General features: G+C 50.5%; 1 protein-coding gene across 1 annotated transcript in view; it reads left to right on the top strand.

The window, feature by feature from the left end:
• Positions 1-22,980, top strand: part of trpv6 (transient receptor potential cation channel, subfamily V, member 6) — a 99,335-nt gene that overhangs the window by 50,185 nt on the left and 26,170 nt on the right. The window contains exons 8-9 of the mRNA XM_038773786.1: positions 7,165-7,241; positions 18,393-18,558. Of these exons, the coding sequence (XP_038629714.1) occupies positions 7,165-7,241; positions 18,393-18,558 (243 nt within the window). The remainder of the gene's footprint in view (positions 1-7,164; positions 7,242-18,392; positions 18,559-22,980) is intronic.

Below are 22,980 nucleotides of genomic sequence, written 5' to 3'. Positions count from 1 at the left end.
AGCACCCTGTGTTACTGACTGTATCTCTACTGATGTTAATCCAGCTCCCTCACACTGTCACTCAGTAACCCCTCTCCCCCAGCACCCTGTGTTACTGACTGTATCTCTACTGATGTTAATCCAGCTCCCTCACACTGTCACTCAGTAACCCCTCTCCCCAGCACCCTGTGTTACTGACTGTATCTCTACTGATGTTAATCCAGCTCCCTCACACTGTCACTCAGTAACCCCTCTCCCCCAGCACCCTGTGTTACTGACTGTATCTCTACTGATGTTAATCCAGCTCCCTCACACTGTCACTCAGTAACCCCTCTCCCCCAGCACCCTGTGTTACTGACTGTATCTCTACTGATGTTAATCCAGCTCCCTCACACTGTCACTCAGTAACCCCTCTCCCCCAGCACCCTGTGTTACTGACTGTATCTCTACTGATGTTAATCCAGCTCCCTCACACTGTCACTCAGTAACCCCTCTCCCCAGCACCCTGTGTTACTGACTGTATCTCTACTGATGTTAATCCAGCTCCCTCACACTGTCACTCAGTAACCCCTCTCCCCCAGCACCCTGTGTTACTGACTGTATCTCTACTGATGTTAATCCAGCTCCCTCACACTGTCACTCAGTAACCCCTCTCCCCCAGCACCCTGTGTTACTGACTGTATCTCTACTGATGTTAATCCAGCTCCCTCACACTGTCACTCAGTAACCCCTCTCCCCCAGCACCCTGTGTTACTGACTGTATCTCTACTGATGTTAATCCAGCTCCCTCACACTGTCACTCAGTAACCCCTCTCCCCAGCACCCTGTGTTACTGACTGTATCTCTACTGATGTTAATCCAGCTCCCTCACACTGTCACTCAGTAACCCCTCTCCCCCAGCACCCTGTGTTACTGACTGTATCTCTACTGATGTTAATCCAGCTCCCTCACACTGTCACTCAGTAACCCCTCTCCCCCAGCACCCTGTGTTACTGACTGTATCTCTACTGATGTTAATCCAGCTCCCTCACACTGTCACTCAGTAACCCCTCTCCCCCAGCACCCTGTGTTACTGACTGTATCTCTACTGATGTTAATCCAGCTCCCTCACACTGTCACTCAGTAACCCCTCTCCCCCAGCACCCTGTGTTACTGACTGTATCTCTACTGATGTTAATCCAGCTCCCTCACACTGTCACTCAGTAACCCCTCTCCCCCAGCACCCTGTGTTACTGACTGTATCTCTACTGATGTTAATCCAGCTCCCTCACACTGTCACTCAGTAACCCCTCTCCCCCAGCACCCTGTGTTACTGACTGTATCTCTACTGATGTTAATCCAGCTCCCTCACACTGTCACTCAGTAACCCCTCTCCCCAGCACCCTGTGTTACTGACTGTATCTCTACTGATGTTAATCCAGCTCCCTCACACTGTCACTCAGTAACCCCTCTCCCCCAGCACCCTGTGTTACTGACTGTATCTCTACTGATGTTAATCCAGCTCCCTCACACTGTCACTCAGTAACCCCTCTCCCCCAGCACCCTGTGTTACTGACTGTATCTGTACTGATGTTAATCCAGCTCCCTCACACTGTCACTCAGTAACCCCTCTCCCCCAGCACCCTGTGTTACTGACTGTATCTTACTGATGTTAATCCAGCTCCCTCACACTGTCACTCAGTAACCCCTCTCCCCCAGCTCCCTGTGTTACTGACTGTATCTCTATTGATGTTAATCCAGCTCCCTCACACTGTCACTCAGTAACCCCTCTCCCCCAGCACCCTGTGTTACTGACTGTATCTGTACTGATGTTAATCCAGCTCCCTCACACTGTCACTCAGTAACCCCTCTCCCCCAGCTCCCTGTGTTACTGACTGTATCTGTACTGATGTTAATCCAGCTCCCTCACACTGTCACTCAGTAACCCCTCTCCCCCAGCACCCTGTGTACTGACTGTATCTCTACTGATGTTAATCCAGCTCCCTCACACTGTCACTCAGTAACCCCTCTCCCCCAGCTCCCTGTGTTACTGACTGTATCTCTATTGATGTTAATCCAGCTCCCTCACACTGTCACTCAGTAACCTCTCTCCCCCAGCACCCTGTGTGACTGACTGTATCTGTATTGATGTTAATCCAGCTCCCTCACACTGTCACTCAGTACCCCTCTCCCCCAGCACCCTGTGTTACTGACTGTATCTGTACTGATGTTAATCCCGCTCCCTCACACTGTCACTCAGTAACCCCTCTCCCCTAGCACCCTGTGTTACTGACTGTATCTCTACTGATGTTAATCCAGCTCCCTCACACTGTCACTCAGTAACCCCTCTCCCCCAGCACCCTGTGTTACTGACTGTATCTGTACTGATGTTAATCCAGCTCCCTCACACTGTCACTCAGTAACCCCTCTCCCCCAGCACCCTGTGTTACTGACTGTATCTGTACTGATGTTAATCCAGCTCCCTCACACTGTCACTCAGTAACCCCTCTCCCCCCAGCACCCTGTGTTACTGACTGTATCTCTACTGATGTTAATCCAGCTCCCTCACACTGTCACTCAGTAACCCCTCTCCCCCAGCACCCTGTGTTACTGACTGTATCTCTACTGATGTTAATCCAGCTCCCTCACACTGTCACTCAGTAACCCCTCTCCCCCAGCACCCTGTGTTACTGACTGTATCTCTACTGATGTTAATCCAGCTCCCTCACACTGTCACTCAGTAACCCCTCTCCCCCAGCACCCTGTGTTACTGACTGTATCTGTACTGATGTTAATCCAGCTCCCTCACACTGTCACTCAGTAACCCCTCTCCCCCAGCTACCCTGTGTTACTGACTGTATCTCTACTGATGTTAATCCAGCTCCCTCACACTGTCACTCAGTAACCCCTCTCCCCCAGCATCCCTGTGTTACTGACTGTATCTGTACTGATGTTAATCCAGCTCCCTCACACTGTCACTCAGTAACCCCTCTCCCCCAGCACCCTGTGTACTGACTGTATCTCTATTGATGTTAATCCAGCTCCCTCACACTGTCACTCAGTAACCCCTCTCCCCCAGCACCCTGTGTTACTGACTGTATCTCTACTGATGTTAATCCAGCTCCCTCACACTGTCACTCAGTAACCCCTCTCCCCCAGCACCCTGTGTTACTGACTGTATCTCTACTGATGTTAATCCAGCTCCCTCACACTGTCACTCAGTAACCCCTCTCCCCCAGCACCCTGTGTTACTGACTGTATCTCTACTGATGTTAATCCAGCTCCCTCACACTGTCACTCAGTAACCCCTCTCCCCCAGCACCCTGTGTTACTGACTGTATCTCTACTGATGTTAATCCAGCTCCCTCACACTGTCACTCAGTAACCCCTCTCCCCCAGCACCCTGTGTTACTGACTGTATCTCTACTGATGTTAATCCAGCTCCCTCACACTGTCACTCAGTAACCCCTCTCCCCCAGCACCCTGTGTTACTGACTGTATCTCTACTGATGTTAATCCAGCTCCCTCACACTGTCACTCAGTAACCCCTCTCCCCCAGCACCCTGTGTTACTGACTGTATCTCTACTGATGTTAATCCAGCTCCCTCACACTGTCACTCAGTAACCCCTCTCCCCCAGCACCCTGTGTTACTGACTGTATCTCTACTGATGTTAATCCAGCTCCCTCACACTGTCACTCAGTAACCCCTCTCCCCCAGCACCCTGTGTTACTGACTGTATCTCTACTGATGTTAATCCAGCTCCCTCACACTGTCACTCAGTAACCCCTCTCCCCCAGCACCCTGTGTTACTGACTGTATCTCTACTGATGTTAATCCAGCTCCCTCACACTGTCACTCAGTAACCCCTCTCCCCCAGCACCCTGTGTTACTGACTGTATCTCTACTGATGTTAATCCAGCTCCCTCACACTGTCACTCAGTAACCCCTCTCCCCCAGCACCCTGTGTTACTGACTGTATCTCTACTGATGTTAATCCAGCTCCCTCACACTGTCACTCAGTAACCCCTCTCCCCCAGCACCCTGTGTACTGACTGTATCTCTATTGATGTTAATCCAGCTCACTCACACTGTCACTCAGTAACCCCTCTTCCCCCAGCACCCTGTGTGACTGACTGTATCTGTACTGATGTTAATCCAGCTCCCTCACACTATCACTCAGTAACCCCTCTCCCCCAGCACCCTGTGTTACTGACTGTATCTGTACTGATGTTAATCCAGCTCCCTCACACTGTCACTCAGTAACCCCCCCCCCAGCACCCTGTGTGACTGACTGTATTTTACTGATGTTAATCCAGTTCCCTCACACTGTCACTCAGTAACCTCTCTCCCCCAGCTCCCTGTGTTACTGACTGTATCCCTATTGATGTTAATCCAGCTCCCTCACACTGTCACTCAGTAACCCCTCTCCCCAGCATCCTGTGTTACTGACTGTATCTGTACTGATGTTAATCCAGCTCCCTCACACTGTCACTCAGTAACCCCTCTCCCCCAGCTCCCTGTGTTACTGACTGTATCTCTACTGATGTTAATCCAGCTCCCTCACACTGTCACTCAGTAACCCCTCTCCCCCAGCACCCTGTGTTACTGACTGTATCTCTATTGATGTTAATCCAGCTCCCTCACACTGTCACTCAGTAACCCCTCTCCCCCAGCATCCCTGTGTTACTGACTGTATCTCTACTGATGTTAATCCAGCTCCCTCACACTGTCACTCAGTAACCCATCTCCCCCAGCACCCTGTGTGACTGACTGTATCTCTACTGATGTTAATCCAGCTCCCTCACACTGTCACTCAGTAACCCCTCTCCCCCAGCACCCTGTGTTACTGACTGTATCTGTACTGATGTTAATCCATGCTCCCTCACACTGTCACTCAGTAACCCCTCTCCCCCAGCACCCTGTGTTACTGACTGTATCTCTATTGATGTTAATCCAGCTCCCTCACACTGTCACTCAGTAACCCCTCTCCCCCAGCACCCTGTGTGACTGACTGTATCTGTACTGATGTTAATCCAGCTCCCTCACACTATCACTCAGTAACCCCTCTCCCCCAGCACCCTGTGTTACTGACTGTATCTGTACTGATGTTAATCCAGCTCCCTCACACTGTCACTCAGTAACCCCCCCCCCCCCCAGCACCCTGTGTGACTGACTGTATTTTACTGATGTTAATCCAGTTCCCTCACACTGTCACTCAGTAACCTCTCTCCCCCAGCTCCCTGTGTTACTGACTGTATCTCTATTGATGTTAATCCAGCTCCCTCACACTGTCACTCAGTAACCCCTCTCCCCCAGCATCCTGTGTTACTGACTGTATCTGTACTGATGTTAATCCAGCTCCCTCACACTGTCACTCAGTAACCCCTCTCCCCCAGCTCCCTGTGTTACTGACTGTATCTGTACTGATGTTAATCCCGCTCCCTCACACTGTCAGTCAGTAACCCCTCTCCCCCAGCACCCTGTGACTGACTGTATCTCTATTGATGTTAATCCAGCTCCCTCACACTGTCACTCAGTAACCTCTCTCCCCCAGCACCCTGTGTGACTGACTGTATCTCTATTGATGTTAATCCAGCTCACTCACACTGTCACTCAGTAACCCCTCTCCCCAGCACCCTGTGTTACTGACTGTATCTGTACTGATGTTAATCCAACTCCCTCACACTGTCACTCAGTAACCCCTCTCCCCCTGCACCCTGTGTTACTGACTGTATCTGTACTGATGTTAATCCAGCTCCCTCACGCTGTCACTCAGTAACCCCTCTCCCCCAGCACCCTGTGTTACTGACTGTATCTGTACTGATGTTAATCCAACTCCCTCACACTGTCACTCAGTAACCCCTCTCCCCCAGCACCCTGTGTGACTGACTGTATCTGTACTGATGTTAATCCAGTTCCCTCACACTGTCACTCAGTAACCCCCCCCCCCCCCAGCACCCTGTGTGACTGACTGTATTTTACTGATGTTAATCCAGCTCCCTCAGACTGTCACTCAGTAAACCCTCTCCCCCAGCATCCTGTGTGACTGACTGTATCTCTATTGATGTTAATCCAGCTCCCTCACACTATCACTCAGTAACCTCTCTCCCCCAGCACCCTGTGTTACTGACTGTATCTCTATTGATGTTAATCCAGCTCCCTCACACTGTCACTCAGTAACCCCTCTCCCCCAGCTCCCTGTGTTACTGACTGTATCTGTACTGATGTTAATCCAGCTCCCTCACACTGTCACTCAGTAACCCTCTCTCCCCCAGCTCCCTGTGTTACTGACTGTATCTCTATTGATGTTAATCCAGCTCCCTCACACTGTCACTCAGTAACCTCTCTCCCCCAGCACCCTGTGTTACTGACTGTATCTCTACTGATGTTAATCCAGCTCCCTCACACTGTCACTCAGTAACCCCTCTCCCCCAGCACCCTGTGTTACTGACTGTATCTGTACTGATGTTAATCCAGCTCCCTCACACTGTCACTCAGTAACCCCTCTCCCCCAGCTCCCTGTGTTACTGACTGTATCTGTACTGATGTTAATCCAGCTCCCTCACACTGTCACTCAGTAACCCTTCTCCCCCAGCACCCTGTGTTACTGACTGTATCTCTATTGATGTTAATCCAGCTCCCTCACACTGTCACTCAGTAACCCTCTCCCCCAGCACCCTGTGTTACTGACTGTATCTGTACTGATGTTAATCCAGCTCCCTCACACTGTCACTCAGTAACCCCTCTCCCCCAGCACCCTGTGTTACTGACTGTATCTGTACTGATGTTAATCCAGCTCCCTCACACTGTCACTCAGTAACCCCTCTCCCCCAGCACCCTGTGTTACTGACTGTATCTGTACTGATGTTAATCCAGCTCCCTCACACTCACTCAGTAACCCCTCTCCCCCAGCTCCCTGTGTTACTGACTGTATCTGTATGATGTTAATCCAGCTCCCTCACACTGTCACTCAGTAACCCCTCTCCCCCAGCACCCTGTGTTACTGACTGTATCTGTACTGATGTTAATCCAGCTCCCTCACACTGTCACTCAGTAACCCCTCTCCCCCAGCACCCTGTGTTACTGACGGTATCTGCACTGATGTTAATCCCGCTCCCTCACACTGTCACTCAGCTACCCATCTGCTTGTTGGCTGCAGATTAATTTTGAATTGTTTACTCCTCTCCCCAATCCCTCTGTTTAGATCCCGGATATCCTGCGATTCGGAGCTAAGCGATACTTTGGGAAGACAGTCCTTGGAGGTCCATTTCACATAATCATGTGAGTAATCGCTCCCTGATCTTTGTCTCTCCCTCCATTTTTCTCTGTCTCCCTTTCTCTAACTCCCTCTCTGTATCGCTCTCTGTCTAACTGTTCTCTCTCTCTCTCTCTCTCTCTTTCTCTCGCTCTCTCCCTCTCTCTCTCTCTCTCTCTCTCTGTGTCTCCCTCTTTCTCTCGCTCTCTCCCTCTCTCTGTCTCACTCTCTGGGCGTGATTCTCTGGCCTTGTTACCCTCTTACTTGAGCGAAACGAGGCCGGTGAACAGCTGCAGAGGCTAAAACCAAGAACTGCGCCAGGCGCTAAACAGTTAGCGATGCAACCGGCCCGCTCCCGTAGACTAAATCGGGATCTCGCCTTAGCGTGGCAAGAAACCAATTATCACCACATAAGCCCTATTTCCATACAATTAACGGGGGCCGCCCCTTATGAAATGACCTGTGGGTGTGGGGGCGCCATGTAGCATGTGGGAGCCATTGCCCAGCATTCCAATCACACCTTGTTGCCTGGACACTGCAGGAGGCAACACCACGCACGCTGCAGCCAACATCCAAACACACAGCGGATGGGACACAGCTCTGGGGATAGGTCCACAGCCGGAAGGTGAGTGTGTGCTACGGGGAGGGGACCAGCACCCAGTGCAGGTGACGTGGTACAGAGTCTGGGGTCAAGTGAGGGGGGGCCGCTGTGGCCGGAGTGTGTGGTCAGGGTGTTCCAGAATGGGGGGGGGGGGTGCTGATCAATGGGGGAACGGAGGGTCCCGGGTTGGGATCCAGCTATTGAACGCTATGGCAAGGATTTTAGACCCAGCAGAAGTTCCCCTAGTGGTGCTGCTGCTAGGCCAGGCAGCTGCAGATGCTCGAGGCGGCGGCCCATGTGCAAGGCCCCACCCCGCACCCTGAGGACCTGACCGCCCATCAGGCCAGAGAAGGACCTAGAGAGGGAGTCCCGCAAGGCCCAGGGTGTACAGCGCCGCTGGTCATTCAAACAAATGATGGCCAGCGTGTGCCTCAGGAGACCTGTACGGTATCTCAGGCCACAGTCCACAGGTGCATCGACAGGTCACGGGTGCCCTGTATATCCAGGCAGAAAACTACATCATCTTTGACATGGACCAAACCCAGCAAGATGCCCGGGCAGCAGGTTTCTCCGCCATCACCGGGATGTCCCAAGTCCAGGGGGTAATAAATGGCGCGCATGTTGCCCTGTGCTCAACAGGCCATCGGGGAGTGCCCTGCGATAACAGAAAGGGATTCCACTCCCAGCACATGAAGATCATGCAAGCATCTGTACGCTTCCCAGGCAGTGTGAATGACAGCTAAATGCTGCTGCAGTCGGTCATCCCCGGCCTCTTTGAGGACCACCGCAGGGGCTCTTGGGGGTTAAGGGATATCCACTGAGGACCTGACTAATGACACCAGTACAGAGGCCGGAGACTAAAGCAGAGACCCGGTACAACGAGGGCCATGTGGCCATCCTGGCTGCCATTGAGCAGTGCATCGGACTCCTCAGGATGTGGTTCCAATGCCTCAACTGCTCTGGTGGTGCCCTGCAGTACACTCCCCGGAGGGTCGCCGCTTTGTGGTAGTCTGCTGTGTCCTCCGCAACATCACACAGCAACAGGGCGACAAAATGGATTAGGAAATGGTTAATGATGAGAAACATGTGGCCACCTCCGAGGAGGAGGATGAGGATGATGAGGCGGTGCAGGACCAGCAGGGGCTGGACGACAAGCCCAGGGAGGAACCGGAGGACAGCCGGAGGCTGCAGAACAGGCAGCATCAGCGAAGATCCAGCAAGTCCGGAGGGCCAGGATAGCCCTCAGGCTCACCCGCTTCACTTAGGACATGGCCTGGTCCATCATCGCTACCTTACCCACCCACCACCCCCATCTCCTATCCTCCCAAGGTATGTGTTACATCACTCCAGGCTGCTGGGACGTGTAATGATATGCATAAGCAATGCTGTATGTTAATATGTTAGACCTCCAACCAGCAGATGGCAGTCAAACTACACACGTGACACTGCAACCTCGGGAGAGTCTGAGTGAGGAGTCGTCATGGATAGTTGTGTTTAGTGATTGCTCTACTATCTAGTTGTTAACAGTTTCCAGTTCGTTCATAGTATTAGTATTGTTTTCTACCCACGCTATTGTAATTTAATAAATCTTAACTAGTCACGAACTAGATGTTCTTTGGTGCACTGACTCAACGATTGCAATGCACTAGAACGTAATATGGTACCAGGAATGGGTGGTCTACGAATTGAAAATCTGAAGTAAAGAACTTAGGAAACGGTACTACTCAAAGAAAATCTACTGTTCGATGAAGAGCATCAACATACCACATATCAACGCTTAACTGGTCACCGAAAAATAGATGGATAGCTTGAAAACATCACAAAGTCTTTGTGTAACGGGTAACATAGATGCAAATTGGTGCGTTTTTAAGCAGCAGTTTACCTTATACGTAGAGGCTCTAGGTTTACAGGCACAGCCTGATCTGTGAAAAATAGCATTGCTGCTGACTGTAGCAGGTCCACAGGTGATCGAAATCTTTAACATGTTTATATTTGAGCGAGAGGCAGATAGTGAGAACTTTGATGCCATCGTTAAAAAGTTTGATGAGCATCGTACCCCAAAGAAGAATGAAACTTTTGAAAAGTGCATTTTCAGAACGCGTACACAGCAGACAGGTGAATCGTTCGACTTATAATTTTGTTACATTAAAATCATCAATGTTCAGGGATCAAATCATATTTGACACAAAAAAATCGATAAAGTGCGTGAATGTCCTGTGAAGGAGAAATAACTCCAGCTCGAAGACGCATTAAAATTTGCCATGAGCGAGTTAGCTGCACAGCAAATCTACATGTTAAACATGAGAAGTTTAGACGTGAAAATCAGGAAATGAAGCTGACACCATCGATGTTGTGACGCACCCAAAAGTAAAATGTGTTCTCAACAGCGGCGGCCATTCTAAGCGATTGCCAGATGGCACCATTTTGTTGAAGCGATGTGGAAATCGGCACTTACAGAGGCAATATCCCGACTTTGGGAAAATTTGTGCAAAGTGCAAAGACAAAAACCACTTTGCCAAGCAGTGTTTTTCCAGCAAAAAGAACCGACTCACAAAAATCTACAAACACTGTTGAAGAAATTAATTTAGAGGATGCATTCTTCATTGATGCCATTACTAATGAAGACAGGGTCAACGTAGCCAAGCAAAATTAAATACCTTAGATGAACGTAAGGGCCAGGATTCTCCCTTCCGGGGACTAAGTCGCCACGCCGGCTGGAAAACCGGCGCCAACGTCTCTGGCGCCAACGGCCCCCCCCAAGGTGAGGAATTCTCACCTGTCTCGGGAGCTAGGTGGACGCTGGAGAGGTTGACGCTGCTCCAGCCGGCGCCAAAGGGACTGCGTGAGTTTGCGCATGCGTGGAACGGCCGTCGTGATCTTGCGCATACGTGGAACCGCTGGCATGATTCCGCGCATGAGCAGACCGGCTGTCATATTTTGGCGCATGCGCAGGGGGTTCTGTTCCCTGCGTCGGCCATTGCGGAGTCCTACAGGGGCTAGCACGGAAGGAAGAAATGCCCCCACAGAACAGGCCCGCCCGCAGATCGGTGGGCCCCGATCGCGGGCCAGGCCACAGTGGGGGCCCTCCCAGGGTCGGATTCCCCTGCGCCCTTCCGAGGACCGCCCATGTGGGTCTATGCGTAACCCACGTCAGTGGGACTGGCCAAAATTGGATGGCCGGGGCCCAGAGAATTGCCGGGGGGCCGCTGCCCCCGATCAGCATGGCGTGAGTCCCGCCCCGCCAGAAAAACGCACCGGAGAATACGGCAGCCAGCGTCGAGGCGGCGGGGCGGGATTCGCGCCGCCCCCCGGGGATTCTCCGACCCGGTGGGATGTTGGACAATCCCTCCCAAGAAGTAGTAATAATGATGTTTTTACTGTAAATTAAGATAACTGGACAGTTTCTTTACTCATGAATCAAACGTTTATCAATGTCAAAGTCGACACAGGAGCGAGAGCGAATCTCATCAGTAAACGGATATTGAAGCAAAGAGAATCAAGTCCAAGATTTTGAACAGACCAGTATTTTTAAAAGATTACAATGGTCAAAGGATTAATTCTTTAGGCATGTGTGAGCTTGAAGTTCAATTCGAAGGTAGAGTCCATAAAGTGAAATTTTCAATTGCCGCTACAGATCGTGAATTGTTACTAGGTGTGGAATCTTGTGAATCACTTCAGTTAGTCAAGAGAGTATATAGTGCTAGCTATGCTTTGAATGCACACAGTGGATCAGTGTACAAGCATTTCTGGAGATTTTTTAAGGTTTTGGTGTCTTGCTATTTACTTTCCCAATTCAACTGAAGGATAATGCACTATATAATATATGGTCCGAGGGGAGTAACAGCACCATTACGGGATCGGTTGAAAGCTGAACTTGACAGAATGCCGAATGTGGGAGTCATTAAGAAAATCAAAGAACCAACAGATTGGGTAAATTCAATGGTGTGTGTTAAGAGACGCAATAACGACTTTAAGAATATGCATGGATCGTAAAGTCCTCAATGCCAACATCAAGCTAGAACACTATCCAATACCAAAACGTGAAGGAATAACGAGCAAAATGTTAGGTGCGACGCGCTTCAGGAAATTTGAAGCATACTGGATGCATGGCTCGAGAGATGATGCAAGAGAGAGGGATTCAAATTCCTGGGGCATTGGAACCGGTTCTGGGGGAGGTGGGACCAGTACAAACTGGACGGTCTGCACCTGGGCAGGACTGGAACCGATAACCGAGGGTGGGGGGTGTTTACTAGAGCTGTTGGGGAGGGTTTAAACTAATGTGGCAGAGGGATGGGAACCAATGCAGGAAGTCAGAAGGTAGTAAAACAGGGACAGAAACAAAAGGCAGTAAGGGGGAAAGTGTAAGGCAGAGAAGACATAGTCAAAAATCAAAAAGGGCGACAGTACAAGGTACAGTGACTGAGGAGAGCTCAGTGAATAGGCCCAGGAATACTAAAAGGAATAAAACGGGAAGTAAAATCATAAATTGTAAACAACGCGGCAGGTTGTTACATGAAGATATGGGTTCAACGACAAGGAAAATTAGGGGAAAATTAGGAGAAAAGTTAAGTGGAAATATAACTTAGGAAAGGTTACTGATCGAGGTGTTAAGATTCAAAACAGAGGTATAAAAACCAACATAAGTGTACTTTACCTGAATGCTCGTAGTATTCAGAATAAGGTAAATAAGTTGATGGCGCAAATCATCATGAATGACTATGATTTAGTGGCCATTACTGAAACATGGTTAAAGGATGGACATGACTGGGAGTTAAATATCCACGGGTATCAAACTATTCGGAAGGACAGAGTGGATGGTAAGGGAGGTGGTGTAGCTCTAATTTAAGGATGATATCCGGGCAATAGTAAGGGATGACATCGGTGCTATGGAGGATAAAGTTGAATCCATTTGGGTGGAAATCAGGGATAGTAAGGTGAAAAAGTCACTGATAGGAGTAGTCTACAGGCCACCAAATAGTAACATTATGGTGGGGCAGGCAATAAACAAAGAAATAACTAATGCATGTAGAAATGGTACAGCAATTATCATGGGGGATTTTAATCTACATGTTGATTGGTTTAACCAGGTCGGTCAAGGCAGCCTTGAGGAGTTTATAGAATGTATCCGCGATAGTTTCCCAGAACAGTATTTAATGGAACCTACGAGGAAACAACCAGTCCTAGATCTGGTCCTGTGTAATGAGACAGGATTGATTAATAATCTCATAGTTAGGGATCCTCTCAGAAGGAGCGATCACAATATGGTGGAATTTAAAATACAGATGGAGGGTGAGAAGGTAAAATCAAACACTAGTTTTTTGTGCTTAAACAAAGAAGATTACAATGGGATGAGAGAAGGTAGACTGGGAGCAAAGACCTTATGGTGAAACAGTTGAGGAACAGTGGAGAACCTTCCAAGCGATTCAAGATGAGAAGGGAGACTTAATAATGGGAGATGAGGAAATGGCTGAGGAACTGAACAGGTTTTTTGGATCGGTCTTCACAGTGGAAGACACAAATAACATGCCAGTGACTGATAGAAATGAGGCTATGACAGGTGAGGACCTTGAGATAATTGTTATCACTAAGGAGGTAGTGATGAGCAAGCTAATGTGGCTAAAGGTAGACAAGTCTCCTGGCCCTGATGGAATGCATCCCAGAGTGCTAAAAGAGATGGCTAGGGAAATTGCAAATGCACTAGTGATAATTTACCGAAATTCACTAGATTCTGGGGTGGTCCCGGCGGATTGGAAATGAGGAAACGTGACACCGCTGTTTAAAAAAGGAGGTAGGCCAGTGAGCTTAACTTCGGTAGTAGGGAAGATGCTGGAATCTATCATCCAGGAAGAAATAGCGAGGCATTTAGATGGAAATTGTCCCATTGGGCAGACGCAGCATGGGTTCATAAAGGGCAGGTCATGCCTAACTAATTTAGTGGAATTTTTGAGGACATTACCAGTGTGGTAGATAACGGGGAACCAATGGATGTGGTATATCTGGATTTCCAGAAAGCCTTTGACAAGGTGCCACACAAAAGGTTGCTGCATATGATAAAGATGCATGGCATTAAGGGTAAAGTAATAGCATGGATAGAGGACTGGTTAATTAATAGAAAGCAAAGAGTGGGAATTAATGGGTGTTTCTCTGGTTGGCAATCAGTAGCTAGTGGTGTCCCTCAGGGATCAGTGTTGGGCCCACAATTGTTCACAATTTACATAGATGATTTGGAGTTGGGGGACCAAGGGCAATGTGTCCAAGTTTGCAGATGGCACTAAGATGAGTGGTAAAGCAAAAAGTGCAGAGGATACTGGAAGTCTGCAGAGGGATTTGGATAGGTTAAGTGAATGGGCTAGGGTCTGGCAGATGGAATACAATGTTGAAAAATGGGAGGTTATCCATTTTGGTAGGATTAAGAGCAAAAGGGATTATTATTTAAATGGCAAAATATTAAAACATGCTGCTGTTCAGAGAGACTTGGGTGTGCTAGTGCATGAGTCGCAAAAAGTGGTTTGCAGGTGCAACAGGCGATTAAGAAGGTAAATGGAATTTTGTCCTTCATTGCTAGAGGGATGGAGTTTAAGATTAGGGAGGTTATGCTGCAATTGTATAAGGTGTTTGTGAGGCCACACCTGGAGTATTGTGTTGTTTTGGTCTCCTTACCTGAGAAAGGACGTACTGGCGCTGGAGGGTGTGCAGAGGAGATTCACAAGGTTATTCCCAGAGCTGAAGGGGTTGGATTACGAGGAGAGGTTGAGTAGACTGGGACTGTACTCGTTGGAATTTAGAAGAAGGACGGGGGATCTTATAGAAACATATAAAATTATGAAGGGAATAGATAGGATAGATGCAGGCAGATTGTTTCCACTGGTGGGTGAAAGCAAAACTAGGGGGCATAGCCTCAAAATAAGGGGAAGTAGATTTAGGACTGAGTTTAGGAGGAACTTCTTCACCCAAAGGGTTGTGAATCTATGGAATTCCTTGCCCAATGAAGCAGTTGAGGCTCCTTCATTAAATGTTTTTAAGGTAAAGATAGACAGTTTTTTGAAGAATAAAGTAAAGGGTTATGGTGTTTGGGCCGGAAAGTGGAGCTGAGTCCACAAAAGATCAGCCATGATCTCGTTGAATGACGGAGCAGGCTCGAGGGGCCAGATGGCCTACTCCTGCTCCTCATTCTTACGTTCTTATGATTTTTGGCAACTCAAATTGGTTGCAGAGAGTACAAAGTATTGTGGGTGGAATTCTCCGCAACGGCCGACGCCATCGTAACAATCCGGGTGCCAGAGCGGCCCTCCCGCGATTCTCCCACCCGGCCTGGGGAACGGAGAATCGCGCCCTGTATGTTTAACACTCCATTTAGGCGCTTCTGTTTTCTTCGAATGCCTTTTGGGATAATATCCGCATCTAAAATCTTTCACAGGGCAATAGATCACATTGTGGAAGGTATTCAAGGAGTTTCTATGTTTGTTGACGATAGGAGAGTAAGGGGTTCTATGAATGAAGAACACAACGACTGACTCATCAAAGTGCTACAGCGTGTTAAGAAGTATGGGCTAACGTTGTCAATTTGGTGTTAAAGAAATCATGTTTCTGGGGGACACGTTGTCTGCTGAAGGCATACAACCCGATCAAATAAAAATATAAGCAATAATCAATATGCCACCACCGTCAGACAAGAAAGGAGTTCTGAAGATATTAGGAATGATCAACTTTAGAGGCAAATTTATTCCGAATTTGACAGCCAAGACAACACGTCTTCGAGAAGTTGTCAAGACGTTGAATACTTTTGAATGAACAGATAAGCATGATCAAGAGTGGCTTACTCTGAAGTCAGCTTTGACAACAGCTCCAGTGATAGCTGTGGACAGATGTGCCGCCTTGTCCTGGGTGCTGGCTGTGAGACTCAACCTCATCAGAGGAATGGACCTCAGGGGAGATTGTGGTCACCATCGCCACTCCATGGGGCGGGTCCGGATAGCCACCCAGCCTGCTTACTCCCGCCCAGTGCCCATAGGACCCTGGGATTCACCTTGGGATGGAGGGGCAGCATCAGGCTGGGGCCCAGCTGGGTCCTGGGATCCAGCAGACCTCCGACTGCTGTCTTTGCCTGGGAGTTCACGCCTCAACCAGAGGCACATCAGCAGCAGTGCGGTGCTCACCAGATTGTGCTCCCAAAGCCCGTCCACTAACTTTTCCCACTGAGGTGTGTGTATCTGCACTGGTGGAGGGTGGGGATGACAGCTGTGACGCCTCAAGCGTGTCTTCCTCGGAGCTCCCTTCTGAAGTGGTCTCCTGGGAGGCTGGAAAAGGTGCTGCCCAGAATGGGCTGGCTCTGACGTCTGGAGGACCTGAGGAAGAATGGACATGTGCTCAGTGGGAGGAATGGGTCAGGCAGCAAGGCAATAACAACTCGCATTTGACAGGTCCTCCGTGTGGAGCCCATTGGTTCCTCACCTCTGCGGCATCGGCCAGCCTCCGTGTGGGCCACCAATCTGTCCTCGGCCACACGTCCTGTTGCTCGAAGGAGGTGAGGATTCTTAAATCGGGCACCCTTGCACCAATCTGGGCCCACTCCCAGTGATTGTGGGAGAGCTTTACCTGAGGAGACACAAAGGTGGCATCGTTAGCCACACGCGTGGTTCATAGTTGTGTGAAGGAAGGGTTGGGGGTTTGGAGGGCGGGGTGAAGGGAGGGTTGGGGAGTTGAAGGGAGAGGAGGGTGGAGGGAGGGTTGGGGGTCATATGGAGATTTGGGGGTGGCGTGCATTGTGTCTACTCACTCGTGCTGCCCGGTGTAGGTCAATAACTTTTTTCCAGCCCTGGAGACCGATCCTCCTGGTCACAGGAAGTGGGCTGTGGGATCGGGGTGGACAGGCACGGAGCACCATTGCTGCAGCCGGCAAGGCAGCCATGCAGCTGCGCAAGCTGCTGACTACCCACTGCGAACTTAGGGCCACAGGTCGTATGAGTGTCTCTCTCTTCCCACCCCCTCACCCCCAGGCCAGCCCTTTGATGGCCCAGCTGAACCATCAACGGGATAGGCACACTCCAGTGCAACCAGGCCCATCTCTTGTTTAAGACATTTAGAGTACCCAGTTTTTTTTCCAATTAAGGAGCAATTTAGCATGGCCAATTCACCTAACCTGCACATCTTTTGGGCTGTGGTGGTGAGACCCACGTAGACACAGGGAGAATGCGAAAATTCGATACAGACAGTGACCAAGGATTGGGACCGAACCCGGGTCCTTGACGCCGTGAGGCAGCAATGCCAACTACTGTGCCACCATGCCCCCCCCTCCCCCCCTAGTGCCATCTTGTTGGCTGAGTGAGTGTGTGTGTGTGTGGGGGGGGGGGGGGGGGGGGGAGTATATAAGCGGCTGCAGCTTGTCAGCCTGTCGAGTGCTTGTGGGGGGGGGGGGGGGGGGAGTATAAATGCGGCTGCAGCTTGTCAGCCTGTCGAGTGCCAATTAGACATTGGGCTGGACTTTCCGATGCCGATGCTGAAATCGTGTTCAGCAACAGTGCGGTGGGATGCGCGAGCAGGCCGAAGGGGGGGACTATTTCACTGAATGGGTCTGCGAGTGGCACCCGCCATGAAGCACGGCACGGCCGCTGCAGGCTGCCGCCGCGCGCACACGTGGCCACGGACTTGGCAATTCTTCAGGCCGTATTGGCAGCCAGAGCCGGGGGCTCCACGCTGCCTCCCTGCTAGCCCCCCACCAAAACAGGGTATCGGTGGCCGTTTTGCGCTGGTTTTCCCATTCCCACATCGGTGTGGGGACATAGTCTCCAAATCGGAGAATCCAGCCCATTGTTAGCCCCTTAACGGTTCTGACATTGCTCTGGGGCCAGCGTCAATTCTGCTGTCGTAGAAGTTCACCGGTTCTGTCCCCGCATCAGCACTTAGATTCTGAAATGGATAATCCAGCAATCCAGCCTTCTCTCTCTCTCCCTCTCACTCTCTCTGAGTTTGTCTCCCTCTCTGTCTCCCTCTCTCTCTTTCTGTCTCTCTCTCTCTGTCTTTCTCTCTCTCCGTCTTTCCCTCTCATTGTCTCCCTCTGTGTGTCTCTCTCTGCCTTTCTCTCTCTGTCTTTCTCTCTCTCTGTCTTTCCCTCTCCTTGTCTCTCTCTGTCTCTCTCTGTCTTTCTCTCTCTCTGTCTTTCTCTCTCTCCGTCTTTCCCTCTCATTGTCTCCCTCTGTGTGTCTCTCTCTGCCTTTCTCTCTCTGTCTTTCTCTCTCTCTCTGTCTTTCCCTCTCCTTGTCTCTCTCTGTCTCTCTCTGTCTTTCTCTCTCTCTGTCTTTCTCTCTCTCTGTCTTTCTCTCTCTCTGCCTTTCCCTCTCTGTCGCTTTCTCTCTGTACCTCTGTATCTCTCTGTCTTTCTCTCTCTCTCTGTCTTTCTCTCTCGATCTGTCTCTGTCTTTCTCTCTCCCTCTCTGCCTTTCTTTCTTTCTTTGTCGTTCCCTCTGTGCCTCGCTCTCTCTAACTTTCTCTCTCTATTTCTTTCTCTCTCTCACCATCTCCCTGACTCTTCCTCCCTGAGTCACGCTGCCCCATTCTCACACTCCCATTCTCTCCGCAGTATTAGCTATGCCTGCCTGGTGCTGGTGATCTTGGTGCTACGGTTGACGAGTTCGGAGGGAGAGGCCATTGCCATGTCCCTGGCCCTGGTTCTGGGCTGGTGTAACGTCATGTACTTTGCCAGAGGCTTTGCCATGCTGGGCCCTTTCACCATCATGATTCAAAAGGTGAGCTCACAACCTTGAGAAACAGAGGGCTTTGGCCTCGGACTAGATGCTGAGGATCTGTGGCTTGATGTAGGCCCAAGGAGTGAGGGACTGAGGGCCTGTTGTAGACCCAGGGCCTGAGGGCGTGGATCCTGGTGTAGGAGCAGGGAGTGAGTGACTAGAGTCTAAATGTAGGCCCAGCAACTGAGGGGCTGGGTCCAGGTGTAGGCCCAGGGAGTGAGGGGCAGGAGCCTGACGTAGGTCCAGGGAGTGAGGGGCTGGAGCCTGACGTAGGTCCAGGGAGTGAGGGGCTGGAGCCTGACGTAGGCCCGGGGAGTGAGGGGCTGGAGCCTGACGTGGGCCCGGGGAGTGAGGGACTGGGGCCTGGTGCAGACACAGGGATTAAGGGACTTGGGCCTGGAGCGAGATAGAGGGAGGGAAAGAGAGATGGAGAGCGAGAGAGAAATGGAGGGAATAAAGAGAGATGGAGACGGTGGTGGGGAGAGAGAGATGGAGGGAGGGAGGGAGAGCGATGGAGGGAGAGAGACTGGGGCAAGGAGATGGGGTGGAGAGAGAGAGTTGGAGAGAGAAGGGTGAAGAGAGATGAAGAGGGAAAAAGCGAGAGAGATGGAAGGCGGAAAATGCAGTGAAAGGGAGGCATTGAGAATGACGGAGGGAGAGGAGATGAGAGTCTTTGAGGAAGAGAGAGTGGGAGCGTGTTTCAGTAGGGTCAGAGGGAGAAAGAGAGAGAGAGAAAGAGAGGATGAGTTTGGGAAAGAGAGATGGTGTGTGTTTCTGGAAGAGTGGGGTGATAGGGTGTGGGAGGGAAAGTGAGATGGAGTGAGAGAGGGAGATGGTGAAGGTTGGATGGAGAGATGGAGGGAGATGGTGAAGGTTGGATGGAGAAAGTGTGCTGGAGAAGAGCAGAGAGGCAGAGATTGTGGGCAGGGGAGGCTGTGTGGGACCCCATGCAGAGTGAGCAGTGTGAGGGAGGTAGGAGACTGTGTGGGACCCCATGCAGAGTGAGCGGTGTGAGGGAGGTAGGAGACTGTATGGGACCCCATGCAGAGTGAGTGGTGTGAGGGAGGTAGGAGACTGTGTGGGACCCCATGCAGAGTGAGTGGTGTGAGGGAGGTAGGAGACTGTGTGGGACCCCATGCGGAGTGAGTGGTGTGAGGGAGGTCGGAGACTGTATGGGACCCCATGCGGAGTGAGTGGTGTGAAGGAGGTCGGAGACTGTATGGGACCCCATGCAGAGTGAGTGGTGTGAGGGAGGTAGGAGACTGTATGGGACCCCATGCAGAGTGAGTGGTGTGAGGGAGGTAGGAGACTGTGTGGGACCCCATGCAGAGTGAGTGGTGTGAGGGAGGTAGGAGACTGTGTGGGACCCCATGCAGAGTGAGTGGTGTGAGGGAGGTAGGAGGCTGTGTGGGACCCCATGCAGAGTGAGTGGTGTGAGGGAGGTAGGAGACTGTGTGGGACCCCATGCAGAGTGAGCGGTGTGAGGGAGGTAGGAGACTGTGTGGGACCCCATGCAGAGTGAGTGGTGTGAGGGAGGTAGGAGACTGTGTGGGACCCCATGCAGAGTGAGTGGTGTGAGGGAGGTAGGAGACTGTGTGGGACCCCATGCAGAGTGAGTGGTGTGAGGGAGGTAGGAGACTGTGTGGGACCCCATGCAGAGTGAGTGGTGTGAGGGAGGTAGGAGACTGTATGGGACCCCATGCAGAGTGAGTGGTGTGAGGGAGGTAGGAGGCTGTGTGGGACCCCATGCAGAGTGAGTGGTGTGAGGGAGGTAGGAGACTGTGTGGGACCCCATGCAGAGTGAGCGGTGTGAGGGAGGTAGGAGACTGTGTGGGACCCCATGCAGAGTGAGTGGTGTGAGGGAGGTAGGAGACTGTGTGGACCCCATGCAGAGTGAGCGGTGTAAGGGAGGTAGGAGACTGTGTGGGACCCCATGCAGAGTGAGTGGTGTGAGGGAGGTAGGAGACTGGGCAAACGGTTCTCCAGGGTTCCGGCTGATTGGACATTGAGTCCTGGAGTGTCATTGGGAGTGAAGAATGTGTTTGGGCCGGGAGCCAGGAAGGCCCTGGGGCCAAAGTAAACAGCGAGTTGCCATTATGCCGTTGAACCAGAGTCCAGGCTGTGCCTTGGCTGTGATGTACAGATGTTTATCGTTGGGCAGGTGTGAGAGGACCCAGCACACCTCATGCCCAGTGAGTCACAGAATTGGCACCGCTCGAGAAGGATCACCTCACACCCTGTCTCACTCACACACCCAAACTGACACACACACTCACAAACTCACACTCACAAACACACACACTCACACACCCAAACTGACACACACACTCACAAACTCACACTCACAAACACACACACTCACAAACTCACACTCACAAACACACACACACTCACACACCCAAACTGACACACACACTCACAAACTCACACTCACAAACACACACACACTCACAAACTCACACACACTCACAAACTCACACTCACAAACTCACACACCCAAACTGACACACACACTCACAAACTCACACTCACAAACTCACACACCCAAACTGACACACACACTCACAAGCTCACACACCCAAACTGACACACACACTCACAAACTCACACACCCAAACTGACACACACACTCACAAACGCACACACCCAAACTGACACACACACTCACAAACTCACACTCACAAACTCACACACCCAAACTGACACACACACTGACACACACACTCACAAACTCACACACTCGAACTCACACACACACAAACTCACGCACCCGAACTCACAAACTCACACACTCAAACTCACTCACATATACATATACACACACACATAAATGTTCACACTCACTCACACACACAATTACCCACACACAGTCTCGCACACACTCACATTCACACACACTCACTCGCACTCACATAGACTCATACATGCATCCATCCACCCACACTCAAGCACACACTCACACTCGGTCCCACTCACACTCACACACTCAAATACACACCAACACGCACACACTCACATCTGGTCCCACTCACACACAGACACACACACTCACGCAAACTCACAAACACACCCACACACACTCACATACACTCACAATCACACCTGGTCCCATTCACACACACATGCAAACTTATACACCCATACCCTCACACACTTACTCACACACTGTCTCACACAATCACTCACACACAGACTCACATACACACTCACATCTGGTCCCATTCACACTCACACTCACACACATACACTCAAGCCCAGTCCCACTCATGCACAATAACACACACACACACACAAACTCACTCACTCACTCACCTCACACTCACATACTCACTCACACACACTCAAACACACACATTCACTCAGATTCTCAGTTACTCACACTCAAACACACACACTCAGTCAAAATCACACTCACATACTCATACACACACACTCACAGACTCACTCACACACGCCCACTCACACACACTCAATCACACAAACACACACAAAATCACCACCACACACACTCACGCACGCACATGCACTCACACCCACACATACTCCTACACACACACACACTCACACACACTCAATCACACACACGCACATACTCACAAAATAACACATACACTCACTTGCGCAGATATTCACTCACACACGCACACATATACACTCACACAGTCTCACATAAACTCACAGTCTCACATAAACTCACACAGTCTTACATAAACTCACACTAATTCACATAATCATACACACTTACACACTCACTCACTTACTCACACACACAGACACATACACTCACACCTGGTCCCATTCACACGCTCACACACACTCACCCCACGCTCACACAAACTTACACACACACAAACATAAACAAACACACTCTCACGCACACACTCACTCACACTCTCACATTAAAAAAAAATACATTTAGAGTACCCAATTCATTTTTTCCAATTAAGGGCCAATTTAGTGTGGCCAATCCACTGACCCTGCACATCTTTGGGTTGTGGGGGCGAAACCCACGCAAACACGGGGAGAATGTGCAAACTCCACATGGACAGTGACCCAGAGCCGGGATCAAACCTGGGACCTCGGCGCCATGAGGCAGCAGGGCTAACACACTGCGCCACCCTGCTGCCCCACACACTCACACACTTTCAAACACAAATCAACACAAACGCACTCACTCAGATTCAAACACACTTCTCACAGTCAAACATACTTAACCACACTCACACATACTAACACTCACACACACACCCATGCACAATCACAGTCACACATTCACACACTCACTCACAATCAAACCCATGCACTCACACCAACTCACACACTGACTCACATGCACACTCACACACACATACACTCAAACACACACTCACTCTCAAAATCACTCACTTGCGCACACACACAGACTCACTCAGACAGTTTTGC

The sequence above is a fragment of the Scyliorhinus canicula genome, chromosome 16, assembly GCF_902713615.1.
Source record: "Scyliorhinus canicula chromosome 16, sScyCan1.1, whole genome shotgun sequence".
Taxonomy (NCBI): domain Eukaryota; kingdom Metazoa; phylum Chordata; class Chondrichthyes; order Carcharhiniformes; family Scyliorhinidae; genus Scyliorhinus; species Scyliorhinus canicula.
Note: the sequence above shows the minus strand (reverse complement) of the source record. Positions and strands in the feature narration are given on the sequence as shown.